Here is a 14,443-nt window from a genome sequence, read left to right as displayed (position 1 = left end):
TCAAGCCGATGATTTATTAAATTTTCCCCTCCAAACGGATTATGGTAACATGAACAAAACAAAATGTTTTAGGCATCAATGATATAAAATGCAGATGTCCGTGAGCATGCACTTTCAATGGGGGCAAAAAAATCTTATTCTTCAGGTGTATAAAGCATAAAAATATGCAGTCCATAAACAGATATAGAGTACACATGCAGTATTAAAATTTCATGGGGGTAGATGATTAGAAAACAAAAATCTAAAAAGGTTCTTTAGAGAGGTGAGAATGAAAAATTTGAGAAACATGGTGTGGATTCTTTTGCCAAGTGGGGAATACCTAAACTAATTCCATTTTAGTGATAATTCAAAATCCCTGGATGAAACAGAAAATCACAGTGATTATATTTCCTACCAGTGTACTTGTGAGTGGCTGCAATTCTTTGTTTGGCCTTTGTTTCTCCTAGCAGAAGTCACTAAAATTGTTCAAGTGTAAAGAAAACTCTAGGAATAATTTCTTTTAAAGGTATATGAATCATTAAGTTTATGACACACAAGAGTACAAACCAAGAAAGTAAATTTATTTAAATTACTAAAATAGCTTTTAAAGTCATTTACAGATCAGCTGCTACAATTATTTTTCCTGATATAAGTAATATTAATTACTTTAAAATTATTTTGGTCAATGAAACATTTAAAAAAACATGTTTCTCCATATAATATATATAGGTATAAAATAAGTCTTTTCAAAAACTCTTGTTTTAGAATCCTCTATAAATCAGAATATTTGACTTCTGACAGTCAGGAACAAATTACAATAAGGGGTATAAATTTATGAATACTGGTAGTCCTAGTGGGAAGAAACGAGACTGTACTCTACCACCAGTCATGGGATCCTTAAAAGGTAAATGATGAAGCCATTGACGGGCTCCAGTATTCTAAAAACAATATTTTCATTTAAAGGTTTGTAGACAATAAAAAAATAAAGTGGATCCAGAATTTTAAGCTTCTAAGAAAACCAAAGCAGTTGACGGATGAGAAAGCTGTTAGTGATGCTAAGTTAAAACTGAAATTCTATAGTAGTACAGTAATGTACAATAGTACATTTTAACATTCTTCATATATGGTAAACTTCACTTTCTTTTTCGCTTGAGGCACTCTTAGTAGAATTTATCATGTGCATTGTAAATCTTTACTCTTGTTACAAAAGTGTCATTAAAGGACTCAGAATGCAACAAGTAGACATGCAGAAAATCAAATCCTTCTTCAACAGCCCAGGAGAGCTGGTTAACAAATGGTTTACCAATTCCTGAAATTGTATTTCTTAACAAAACTTTCAGGATATGACCAAAATAAATGGCTCTGAACTTACCCATTCTTAAGAGCCAAGTGAACAAACATACTAAACCTCATCATATACATGCTTCAGAATCTCTGGGAGGAATAAAAATTTCTGAAAGGAAAAAAAAGGACATGTGAAAAACAAGTCCCAACAGAATTCACTGAGAATGCAGTTCATATAACTATGTTTGACTAACCCTAAGCCTCAGTGGCTTTCTTTCTGGCCACGTGGGACAGCTTGCAGGATCTTAGTTCCCTGACCAGGGATCAAACCTGGGCCCTCGGCATTGAAAGTGTGGAGTCCTAACCACTGGACCGCCAGGGAATTCCCTCAGTGGCTTATTTTAACATTTCACCTTGAAGACTTTTTCCCCCCTTTCTCTCCCCATTCCACAACTTTTCCCATGTCTCCTTCTCCTTGCCCTCCAAAATCAAAGGAAAAAAACAAAACCCAAAAATCCCAAACACACACTTGGATGGCCTTTCATTATTTTTGTTCCTATAAGCAGAAGCTGACTACAGAATTCACATCTAAACGATGTAGAAGAGGACAAAAGGGAAAACCCACAGTTATGTTCAGGGAGCTGTCTTACTAATAACTCGACAAACTGTGAAAAAAATCTAAGTTAAAAAATTGGGTGGATTCATAGGAAGGAGCCTAATCCCTCCCACTGGTCATACCATAGCAATAATGATTCAACCCAGAATCGATCCTCTATGGGACTGCATATAATTTACAGTCCTCAGATATCATTAACACAGACCTCAATGGAAACAAGGAAACGATTCTCTCAAAAAACAGATAATTAGGTTGAATAAACGATTTACATATCCCACGTTTACCTAAGAACTTAACCTCCTTTAAAAAGAAACCAGTTCTTTCAAAAAGAGCTCTGGATCCTGTCTATGGTTAGAAAGTTTGAAAAATTCTCAGAACTTGAGACATGATTTTCTCTTCTGTCTCCTCTTATAAGCAGATGCCCCTTTTCAGGTCATTTTCAGGTTGTACTGGCAGGACTAAGTGAGAAATACGGCTCCAGAGCCCACTCAATTTGTCTGGGTCCATATGTTTGTAGGAGTTGGGTGTATCAGAGTTGGTGAACTTGACTTTGAGGAAATCCCTCACTTTTTCTTCAATTTCCTTTAGGCCTAGACTGGTTGCAAGTGTCTCCTCCTCTAACAAGACAGTTAGGACTAAGGCTACATCTTTGAAGGCTGCATTTTCATGATCACAATACTTATAGAAGATCAAAGTAGAGCCTGCAGGCAGTGACTCAAAGCGGTGGACCACAGCTGCATTCTGGCCATTTCGGAATCCTGTGCTCAGCTCCTCATCTACCTCTCGTTTGACAACATCACTGTCTTGAGTTGCTTTGCCCGTCCCATCAATCCGGATTGCAGGAACACTTTGGAAGGAAGAATAGGCATCGGCAATTTGTTCACTCAGACACTTGAGTGCTTCTTCAGCATCTCGGGCAGCAGTGAGCAGCAAGATAGCAGGCTGAGGCCGAGGGTGGGAGCTATTAAGATGTTTTTCCAGGAATGTTAGGCTCCTTTTCCACAGCTTCTCATCTTGACCTTGGTACTTATTCATAAGTTGTTTCATCTGGTTCTGGAACTCTTGAACAGCAGTGGTTTCTGCTTCAGGAGTACGAGTGTACAAAAAACACCCAATGAGAAGCGCAGCTATCAGAACAAGGGGCCACCACCAGTTCACCTTGACAAAAGATGCACTTTGGGGTTGTCCAGTCACTTCTGCTCAGGAAAAAAAGAAATGATAGACACAAATATTATTTTCTTAGATTCAAGATCAAGTGACTTTTAAAGCCAATATTAATCTTTATAAACATTAGATGAGAGAGGAAGGAATTTAAAGAAGGGAGCTGATAATTTACTTTCTTAAAGAAATAATTTAGCACATGTGTTTTAAGTTACTTGTATGAGTATGCACATGTCTCTTCAATGTCAAAATGATAAAGAGACTTAGAGGAAAAAGTAGAATTTAAGTATATGTAATGGCGTGTGCAAGTCAGAAAGAATACAATTTATAAAGCAAAACTATTATTACTACTGCTAATATTTGGGAGGTAAACAATATTAAAAGACACTTTACAAAATAGTTTTAAATTTAGAAACTAACATGGATTATTATCCAAGGTGGAATGTTTATGTGTATAAAGGAATAAAGAAAAGGATGCATTATAAGTAAAATCTTCCATATAATAGCTAGCTGTCCCTTTAATTGCACTGATGCCTATCTTTTGCTATATGCAAGTTAACACTGGTAAAAGTTAGTTTGCAACTCATTCCTAATTATTATTGGCAATGATGATATGAATTTACATTTACCTAGTGCTTTTCAGTTTAAGCACTTTCTCATATACATCATTTAATAATTTAATATGACAGCAACAGTATTTTTACACTTTCTATTTATTGACTGCTTTAGACTAATAATTGTACCATGGACCCTCTAAAGCAACAGTTCTCAAAGTGTGACTGGTGGGGTATCTCAAGATCTCTTCAAGGGGGTCCTTGAGGTTAAAACTATTCTCCTGACACTAAGATCTTATTTGCCTTTTTCCACCATATTGACATCTGCACTGATGGTGTAAAAAGCCATGGTAGGAAAAATAACTGATGCTTTAGATGAATCACAGGGCAGTAGCACCAAACTAGGACTGTCTTTGTATCCTTCATGGCCATGTATTCCAGGTTATCAGTTTCACTTAAGGACATCCTTCATGAAGCATTTAAAAGAATTTATCTATTAGAACTCAACCTTGAGTAGAAATCTTAACATTCTATGTGAAGAAATGGGACATATATATAAAGCACTTCTGCTACATAGAACAGTATATGGCTGTCTCAAAGCAAAGAACTTTGTGCAACTGAGTTGTGAGCTGAAATAGTGCTTTTTTCATAGAATTTTTACTTGAAAAGACAAGTGACAAACTGGTTAGTCAGACTTTAATATTTGGGACACTTTTTCTGGAAAACGAACAATGTGAGCCTGTTGTTTCCAAGAAAACGACTGGGACTTCCCTGGTGGCTCAGCGGTTAAGAATCCGCCTGCCAATGCAGGGGACGCGGGTTCAATCCCTGGTCTGGGAAGATCCCACACGCCACGGAGCAACTAAGCCCGTGCGCTACAACTACTGAGCCTGCGCTCTAGAGCCCGTGAGCCACAACTACTGAAGCCTGTGCACCCAGAGCCCGTTCTCTGCAACAAAGAGAAGCCACCGCAATGAGAAGCCTGTGCACTGCAATGAAGAGTAGCTCCCGCTCACCGCAACTAGAGAAAGCCTGTGCGCAGCAAAGAAGACCCAATGCAGCCAAAAATAAATTAATAAATAAATTAACCGCCCCCCCCCCCAAAATCGCCAATATATTGTAACAGTTTGAATACAGAAGCAGAATGAAACTCCAGCTCCATTTTATTAAGCCAGGCATTAGAGATCAGAGAAAATACAAAGCAATCTACCACTCTCCTTACTAAATTATTTAAAAATAACTAATAAACATTAAAAATTTTTTTTACAATTTTAATCTCTAGGTAAATATGGACAGGTATAACTCATATATATTTTTTTAAGTCTCTTTTTAAAAAAGGTCTCTGGGGTTCTTATTAATTTTGCTAGTGGAAAGTGGTATTGAGACCAAAGAATCTGAGAATCACTGTTACTTTCTTAGTACTCTTTCAAGATAATAAAAAGGCTTAGAGAAATAAAGAAACTTGCCCCAAGGCTATACAGAAGGTAAGTGGTCCAAACCAATTCAAATTCAGGCCTGCGAACTCTAAAAAACTATGGTATTCCCATTATGTCATGCTATGTGCATCTTTCTTTTGACAACAAGGTTCACTTGGTTAACAGTATTAGTTGCTTTACTTGTTAACTTTCACTTTTGGTCTTATGGATAATAAAGTAAAGGGGAAAGCCAGATGTTTTTTCACAGAGTTTGTCCTTAAAGACTTTTACTGCTGGTAAAATATATACTTTTTCTTTTGAAGTACTTAAAATATAATTCTTCAAATAGCATGAAGTTCTTTGGTGTCAAAAAAATTTTTTTAAATCATTATGTTCACCAATTTTAGAGACTCATTTAATGAAAGCTGAATAGACAAACTTACGTTGGCTGGAGGTTGATGGAGATTGGTTTCCAAGCTCTGATTTCTGAACACCGTCATCTAATGATAGAAGTAATAAAGACTATCAATTTATGTTTCATAATTTCAGTATTTCCAACAGAAAAAGAGAATACAAATTTCACCAAGAGAAAATAAGGCAGAGATCTGTCAGAAACAGAAGAAAAAGCAGAAGATTCAAGTGTCTATTAGATTGACAGCTGCTTGAGACACAAGATTGATTTCTTTCATAATTAATGTAATGGTCGAGTACAAAGCATACTCTTAACACATTAGTTTTGTGAGAAAGCCTTGAAGAACTTGACCCAAATTATTTAATGGGAGTGGTGAAACTTCTGGGACAAACTTAAGAGGACAAAGAAAATAAGCACAACTATAATAAAAGGAAACAAATAATACCATCTGAAAAACTGCCATATATCGAACGATTGCCTGGTGATGATGCTGTAAAGAGGGAAAGAAGGACAAAATATGATTATGGATTACTGAGCTCTCTGGATAAGGGGTTTTAAGGTAAAACTCAATCTTAATCTTCACTAATTTCTACCTCAAACTGATTCAAATACGTCCTCTGGTGCTTCTGACCATTTCAAATATCAGTAATATTTTAGAAATTACACTGAAAAACTTTTCACCATTTCTGGTAATAGACAAGTAATTGTTTTAGCTTTGTGGTTAAACAACAGATTTCAAAAATAATTTTCCGGGCTTCCCTGGTGGCGCAGTGGTTGAGAGTCCGCCTGCCGATGCAGGGGACACGGGTTCGTGCCCCAGTCTGGGAAGATCCCACATGCCGCGGAGCGGCTGGGCCCGTGAGCCATGGCCGCTGAGCCTGCGCGTCCGGAGCCTGTCCTCCGCAACGGGAGAGGCCACAACAGTGAGAGGCCCGCGTAACGCATAAAAAAAAAAAAAAAAAAAAAAAAAAAAAAAAAATTTTCCCACAACTCCATCAAATCTCTATTTCCATCATACTTTAGAAAACAAATGAAAAGCTCTTTCCTTTTCCTCTCCGTCCTCCTTGGCATAGCCATCTAAGAGAGAGGAAATGGAACGACAGGGTTCAGGAAGCAAAGAGGCTGAGTTACTCATTTGTATGATCTACATTACCAATACGGTCATCTAGCACTTGCCTGGAGTTTTATAACTTTATGTGTATAAGTGATCTTCCTAGTATTTAACAACAGTTTTCATTTGAGAAACACTGGACTAAACTGGAGGAATAAAATTAGCATTGCTAATTTATTTATTTTATATATATTTTTACAGAAATAGCCTTATTTCTGGTCATATGACAAAAAACCTCAAATGAAACAAAATGACATCAACCTTAACTCTAAAGGCATATTGTTTTGCAATTACTAGGTTAGTCTAGGAAATGGCATCATTTAGAAGCTTCAAAGTTAGGTAACCAAAGTTAAAACTGTCTTACTAAAAAAAAAAAAAAATTTTCCATCAGATAATGTTTATCTTAAATACCTCGTTCCATGGTTGCAAAGATCAAATGATATAATATATGAAAATGCTGTGAAGTGCATGATGATATTAATAATGGAGAATAGCTAAATAATAGTTATTATGAAACACATGTAACGTTCATATAACTCAGAAGAACATAAAATTAAGAAAACAAAATTAACGCAAACAAAATTAAGAAAAACTCCTATTTACAATAGCATCAAAAGAATAAAATATTTAGGAATGAGATTAACCAAGGAGGTAAAAGCATTATACACTGAAACCTCTAAAACACTGATGAAAGGAATTAAAGCAGACATAAGTAAATGGAAAGACATCCCCTGGTCATGGAATGGAGAATTAATATTCTTAAAATGTCCATACTACTGAAAGCAATCTACAGGTTCAGTAAAATCTGTATCAAAATTCCAATGGCATTTTTTACAGTAACAGAAAACAATCCTAAAATTCATATGGAACCACGAAAGACCCCAAATTTGAAAGGCCGGAACAACTTTGAGTAAGAAGAACAAAACTGGAGGCATCACACTTTCTGATTTCAAAATATATCACAAAGCTAGAATAATCAAAACATTATGATACTGCCATAAATACAGACATATAGACCAATGGAAGAGAACAGAAATTCAGAAATAAACCCATGAAGATATAGTCAACTGATCCTCAACAAGGGTGTCAAGACTACACAATAGCGAAAGGATAGTCTCTTCAGTAAATGGTACTGGGGAAACTGGATATCCACATACAAAGAATGAAATTGGACCCTTATGCCATACACAAAAATCGACTCAAAATGGATTAAAGACTTAAATTAGGAATTGAAACAATAAAACTCCCAGAAGAAACATGGGGAAAAAGCTTCTTGAAGTTGGCCTTGACAATGATTTCTTGGATATAACAACAAAAGCACGGACAACAAAAGTAAAAATAGACCATGGGATTACATCAAACTTAAAAAGCACATGACTTATGTGATCAAAATCACAATGAGAAATCACCTCACATTATCAAATGTATTGTGGCTGTTATCGAAAAAACAAAAGTGCAAGGTATGTGGAGAGGATGTGGAGGAAAGAGAATCCCTGTACACTGTTGGTGGGAATATAAATTGGTGCAGTCACTATGGAAAAGAATTATGGAGGTTCCCCAAAAGGTTAAAAATGGACTACCATATGATCCGGCAATCCCACTTTTGGATATATATCCAAAGGAACAGAAATTACGACCTTGGAGAGATATCTGCACACCCATGTTCATTGCAGCAATAGTCACAATAGCCGAAACAGGGAAGCAAACTAAATGTCCATTGACAAATTAATGGATAAAGAAAATGTGATGTATTTATACATATACATGTATACACACACATACACACACAATGGAATTATTATTCAGCTTTAAAAAAGAAGGAAATCTTGCCACTCTGGACAACATGGAGAACATTATCCTAATGAAATAAGTCAGATACAGATATGCAAATGCTTCATAATATCATTTATGTGAGGAACCTAGTCAAATTCATAGAAACAGGTGGTTTCCAGGGCCTGGGGGAGGGGGAAATCAGGAGATATCAGTCAAAGGGTACACAGTTTCAGTTAAATGAGATGAAAAAATCCTAGAAATCTACTGTAGAGCATCGTACCTATATTTATTGTCCTATATATTAAAAATTTGCTACGAGGGTAGATCTTAAGTGTTCTTATCACACACATAATAATAAATAAAGAGGGTGGGAGAAAACTTTTGGAGGTGATGGATATGTTCACGGCATAGACTATGGTGATGGTTTCACAGGTATATACTTATCTCCAAACTCATCAAGTTGTATACAGTAAATACGTAAGTTGTATACATTAAATGCATGTCAATCACAGATGAATTGATAAAGAAGATGTGGTATATATATAATCAATGGAATATTAACCATAAAAGAGGATGAAATAATGCCATTTGCAGCAACACAGATGGACCTAGAGATTATCATACTAAGCGAAGTAAGTCAGAGAAAGACAAATACCATATGACATCAGTCATATATGGATTCTAAAATATGACATAAATGAACATATCTATGAAACAGAAACAGACTCACAGACACAGAGAACACACTTGTGGTTGCCAAGAAGGTGGGGGTAGGGGAGGAATGGACTGGGAGTTTGGGATTAGCAGATGCAAACTATTATATATAGGATGGATAAACAACAAGGTCCTATTGTATAGTACAGGGAACTATATTCAATATGCTCTGACAACCCATAATGGAAAAGAATATGAAAAGTAATACATATATGAATAACCGAATCGCTTTGCCATACAGCAGAAATTAACACAACATTGTAAACCAACTATACTTTAACAAAATATTTTAAAAACCAAAATGAATGTATGTCAATCATACTTCAATAGTTTAACCTACAGTTAAAGAGTATGTGAAACAATTTAGAAAATAAATCCATCAAGATAATGTTTATCTTGAAAACTTTAATCCATGGTTGCAAAGATCAAATGAGACAATACATAAAAATGTTAAGTGCTCTTCTATGATGATTTTAATGATATAGAATAGGTAAGTAACAGTTATTATATACCATATGAAACATTTATATAATTTGAAGAACTCAAACTTAGTAGGGTATATATACTACTGAGGCAACACACTGTCTAAAAGGTAAACTTTATCCTCATTAAAAATATTTTTAGAGACAGTAATAAAAATTCCGTTAAAAAAGATCTTTTTAAAAAGATAAAGCTCAGAGTTTTTCTAGTCTGAAGAGCATGGTAACCATCAATCACTCTATAAAGTCAAAAGCAGAGGGCATGAATCTTTCATAGTTATTACTACTGATTATTACACAATATATTGTTAACAATAAATAAGCATTAATTATTTATGTGGTACATTTAGACTTAAAAAATTGTGTTCACATATATAATAAGCTCATTAGAATAACCTAGTTATAGGCACTATTGTCCCAACTTTAAAGTTAAGGAAATTGAGGTTCACAAAATTTCAGAGACTTTACCAAGATGACTCAATTAGTAAGCAGAAGATCTGGGACTAGAACCCAATAGCTCTAACTCCAAACTCTCCTCTTTTCTCTACACCACTTTTAGAGACAGGTTCCAAAGCATGTATGTTAATGAAACACAGACTCAGAGGCCTCACTGTTTTATCATCTGGGACACAGCAAAAGTATAGACAGTGGTTCTATCTTTCCCCAAAGATCTGGATACAGGCAGAAACATGAACTGGGACCTGTCTACCCAGAGAACTGGTACTAACATAGGGTGATGATCTGAAATCCAGGTTCTTGAACACCTAAATCTAAAAATGAATTTTTTTTTTCTCACTGAAGCAGGCAGAAGTGTATAGTTAAGACAATAAGATATGAAACTTGGAATGCCAAGGAAAAGTTTTTTTCAAATGATGTTAGATTGAAGAGAAATCTATAAGGCTGTTTGGAAATCACTGCAATCTTCTACTCTGACTGAAAATTCTTTCTGCAATCGTCTACTCTGATTGAAAATTCTTTCTTCTTATCTTAAAAGTCCTTCTGTGGTCAAAAATCTAAAAAATTTTGTTACCTGCACCCGAATGTGCAAATTTCTGCTATATAGTTTCTCTTTAACTCTGGAAGTTCTGTATATATGGTAGATGGCTATCAACCAGTATACAACTATTTAAGCCATAACAAATATACAAACTTAAGACAAAATAGGAATACAGAGAAAATACTATAAATGAGCTATCAATTTAGCAACCATAAAGATCTATTTCTACATTCCAGCTAGACCTTCAATATAATTATTTTCCCTTCTGCATTGCATTTGTACAGTGTCTTAACAGAGGACAATGCAAACATTTTGTGACAACAATATGTACTACACTTCACTTTTCTGGAAGTAATTTATCTGCTATTAGTTACCCAGAATATATAGTTAAGAACTAATAACATCATAAAACTCTGAGCTTTTCATAGTATATACACTTAAACTCGTGCAGTTTTGCTTCCTAGAGTAATTCTTAGATCTTCAGAATGTTATAATTTTTGATATTGGTTATAACCATAATCTTAAAAAGCTGAATTAATATTTGGTTTCCTAACTATAATAGGTCAAGAAGAACAAATTTTAAGAGGAAATGGTCTTCTAATAGCAAGTATATACAGCAATAAGAAATGACAGCCAGGGAATTCCCTGGCGGTCCAGTGGTTAGGACTCCGCGCTCTCACTGCTGAGGGCCCTGGTTCGATCCCTGGTTGGGGAACTAAGATCCCACAAGCTGCGAAGCATGGCCAAAAAAAAATAACAGCCAACAATAAGGTGAGGGCAAAAAGTTATTTCAGTTTTAGACAGCTGAAGAACTCACTTACGTGTACGGTAATACTTCACTGCTGGGGAAAAAATGAATTGCAACCATTACTACTTTACTGATAGAAAAACAAAGCTACAGAGGTTATCTTGTCCAATTACAGTTAGTTATTTCGTGAGCAAGAGCTATATGATGGGGATTTTTATATTATCTAAATAAAAGTAAGGGACACCTGATGACCTCAAGACCTACTGTGGCTACAGGAATAAGGAAGGGATAGAGGTTAAAGGTCACTTAAGGCATGGCATGGATTTTTTTTATACAGTCAAGGTTTAATGTGGACACACTGCTATAGAAATAAATTATGATAGACACTGAATTCAAAGTATGTTTTATCACACCTATTTATTTCTTAAATATTTCTTAAATTCTATGACATTTAATCCATCCTAAACCCAAACATGAAAATACAATTTGAGGATTTCAGCATTTATAACTTAAAATAATGGGTATGCAAAGCTGCTCTAAGTGGTTATTTATACAACGGTAAACAACTGTTAAAAATAAAAACAGGTACTATCAAAAGATTAGAATTTCAATTTCATGTGCAGATTGTACTGCTGCTAGACAGAACTGACAATTTGTCAAGTACAGACCTATCATCCACTGGTTTTCTCACACCATGATTCTACACTCTACACCCAGTCCATCTCCTGCCAGTCCAAGTAGACGGAAATAACTAAACTAGCAATCATAAATGTCCTTTATTAATGAGATCACAAGCAACCCAAATGCTTATCTGATGAACTAAACAGTTTTATATGTTAAATAGTCAAAAAAACAGCAAATAAACTTAAAATTACTTCAATAACAGGTAGTAATTTAAAAATTTCTTCAATAACAGGTAGAGATTTATCAACTTACTTTGCATCCTAGTCCTTATTTTTGTGGTTTGTTCAACCCATTCCTGAGGATTTTTTTGATATCCCGAGCCTGAGACAAATATATATATCAAGATATCATTTCACATACTTTGAAAATGTATACTATACCTCAGTGTTATAAGGTAAATTTATCAGAAAGGCAAAACAAATTTGGCGAGGAAAACAACCAAAGCAATAGGTTCAAAAGTAAAAGATAATGTCAAAGGATCACATCAGTGAGGATGAGTTACTTCCCACAGCAAAAAAGGCAGCAAATAAATACATAATCCCCTAATAGACAAAACTATGTACAAGTCCTTTGCTATGGTCTATGACTGCATTTATTAACACTTGAACTTCATTAACACTTTGGTGTTAATTAAGAAGAAAAAGGTTAACCATTTACTTTTGTAAATAAATTATTTTCAGTAAAGTAGTCCTAAACACATTTCTACATCACAGAGTACCAATATTACATATAGTATCAATTTGTGGTGGATTAAAAGGCAAAGAGGGTAAAATGACTTTGAATTCTATTCAAATTTTTGTTGGCTAGCAAGACTGGGTTGATAGATAAAAGAATAGACAACCAACCACTTACTTAGCGCTAATGGTTGCTTATCATAAGCTGTGAAGTCTCGACCTGAAACAGAAAACAGAGATAAGGTCATAGAAAATAAAGAACTGAAATAAAAACAATGAAGATGTTGCATAAACATTTTACTTGTTTACTACTGACACCAAAAACAAAAACAAAAGAAATCAAACCTTTCTTTCATCAGTCCCAAACATATACAATATATATGTATTTTCCCTTTTCTAAACTTCAAAATGTTCAGGAATTGGATAATAAGAAGCCAGCTTTAAGAGCAACGCCATCAAAATAAAAGCTAAATGTACTGAATGCTTACCAGGTACCAAGTATAATTTTATCAACTCTCACACTTTATGTGGTAGATACTATTATTCCTATTTTACAAATAAGTAAACTGAAATTGATAATTTTCCCCAAGATTACATATGTAAAAGGTAGTAGGACTGAGATATAAACCCAGGCAGTTCATATATAACGGTATATACTATATAAGCAAATTTGTGAACACTGCAAAGTAGTTATGCAGTGCAAGATGCTACTTCATGTTTTGGGATGGTATTTAAGGACAGCTACAAAATGATACAATGGGATAATTAGAAAATGTTATTACAAACAATTATAACATGGTAAATTTGCAAATCTGCCCTGAAGAAACAAGTTACTTCTAGCTACTGATACAAGTACCAATATAAATTTATGTTGAACTTATTTTCTGACTAAAAATGCAGTATGTGCTGGCTGTAACATTCTAGAAATGCATAACCTAAAAATTCATTAATGTCTATTAAGTGCCTATTACGTGCAAAACATTGTAGGAAAACCGTGGTGAATAAGACAGATAGGTGTATATTCCAGATCTGTTTTCAGCCTACACTAACAAAGAACTTTTTAAAAAACTAGACACACTTTTTTGTATTGTCTTTCATTGACTCTGTGAAGTAATTTTTTAAAAACACCTTTGCTTTAGGGCTGCATCTTAGAATCAGTGATACGACACAGTTTAACTGGATGGTTTTCTTTCTCAGTAATACATAAAAGCAATGGCATTTTCGATTCAAGGAAATATATACCTAATTGTATACAAACAACTCATTTTCCATAACTGAAAAGTATACCATTGCATAAGTATAGCATAATTAATATAGGGACACACATTTCAGAGCTTCCAAAGATCAAAGATTTAGAATAGCAAAGGGCAAACATATAAGATAATCCAGAGAGTAATTTTCCATAAATGACTGATTTTTGTTTCACCTGCTTTTGTTTTGTCTCAGTTTTAATTCCAAACCCAGAACCTACTAAAAACTAAAAAAAAATATATATATATACACATATATAAAGTGGAATTCTATGAACACGGTGATTAAAAAACAGATTTCCAAAGACTTTTTCTTTAAAAATAGTCTCATATTTTTAAAATGGTATTGTGGAAGGAAAAAAATTTCTTGAAGATTTTACATTCCAGGATATTTTTGGTTGACTAATAATTAATTTGAATTCTGGGACTTGATTTAAAAATGGAAAAAGAAAACACAGTGTAATTTCTGCTTAACCTAAGAGATACATGTCCACTGTAGATAATCTGCAAAACATAGGAAAAAAGTAAACGAAAAATGTCAACAACAATTCTACCATCCTGAAAAAACACTGTTAGCATTTTAGCATATTAC

General features: G+C 34.5%; 1 protein-coding gene across 7 annotated transcripts in view; it reads right to left on the bottom strand.

The window, feature by feature from the left end:
* Positions 1-539: 539 nt before the first annotated feature.
* The window catches only part of TOR1AIP1 (torsin 1A interacting protein 1), a 52,933-nt gene continuing 39,029 nt past the window's right edge, over positions 540-14,443 (bottom strand). For 4 of the 7 annotated variants that reach the window (XM_032653598.1, XM_032653573.1, XM_032653590.1 and 1 more), the window contains 5 exons: positions 12,780-12,821; positions 12,180-12,248; positions 5,867-5,911; positions 5,453-5,509; positions 540-3,075 (listed from right to left, as the gene is read on the bottom strand). In XM_032653598.1, the coding sequence (XP_032509489.1) occupies positions 2,288-3,075; positions 5,453-5,509; positions 5,867-5,911; positions 12,180-12,248; positions 12,780-12,821 (1,001 nt within the window). In that variant the 3' untranslated portion in view covers positions 540-2,287. Of the gene's footprint in view, positions 3,076-5,452; positions 5,510-5,866; positions 5,912-11,316; positions 11,338-12,179; positions 12,249-12,779; positions 12,822-14,443 lie in introns of all 7 variants that reach the window. The other 3 variants (XM_032653563.1, XM_032653607.1, XM_032653581.1) reach the window with 1 other exon arrangement.

This window comes from Phocoena sinus, chromosome 1 (genome assembly GCF_008692025.1).
Source record: "Phocoena sinus isolate mPhoSin1 chromosome 1, mPhoSin1.pri, whole genome shotgun sequence".
NCBI classification, from domain to species: Eukaryota; Metazoa; Chordata; class Mammalia; order Artiodactyla; family Phocoenidae; genus Phocoena; species Phocoena sinus.
Note: the sequence above shows the minus strand (reverse complement) of the source record. Positions and strands in the feature narration are given on the sequence as shown.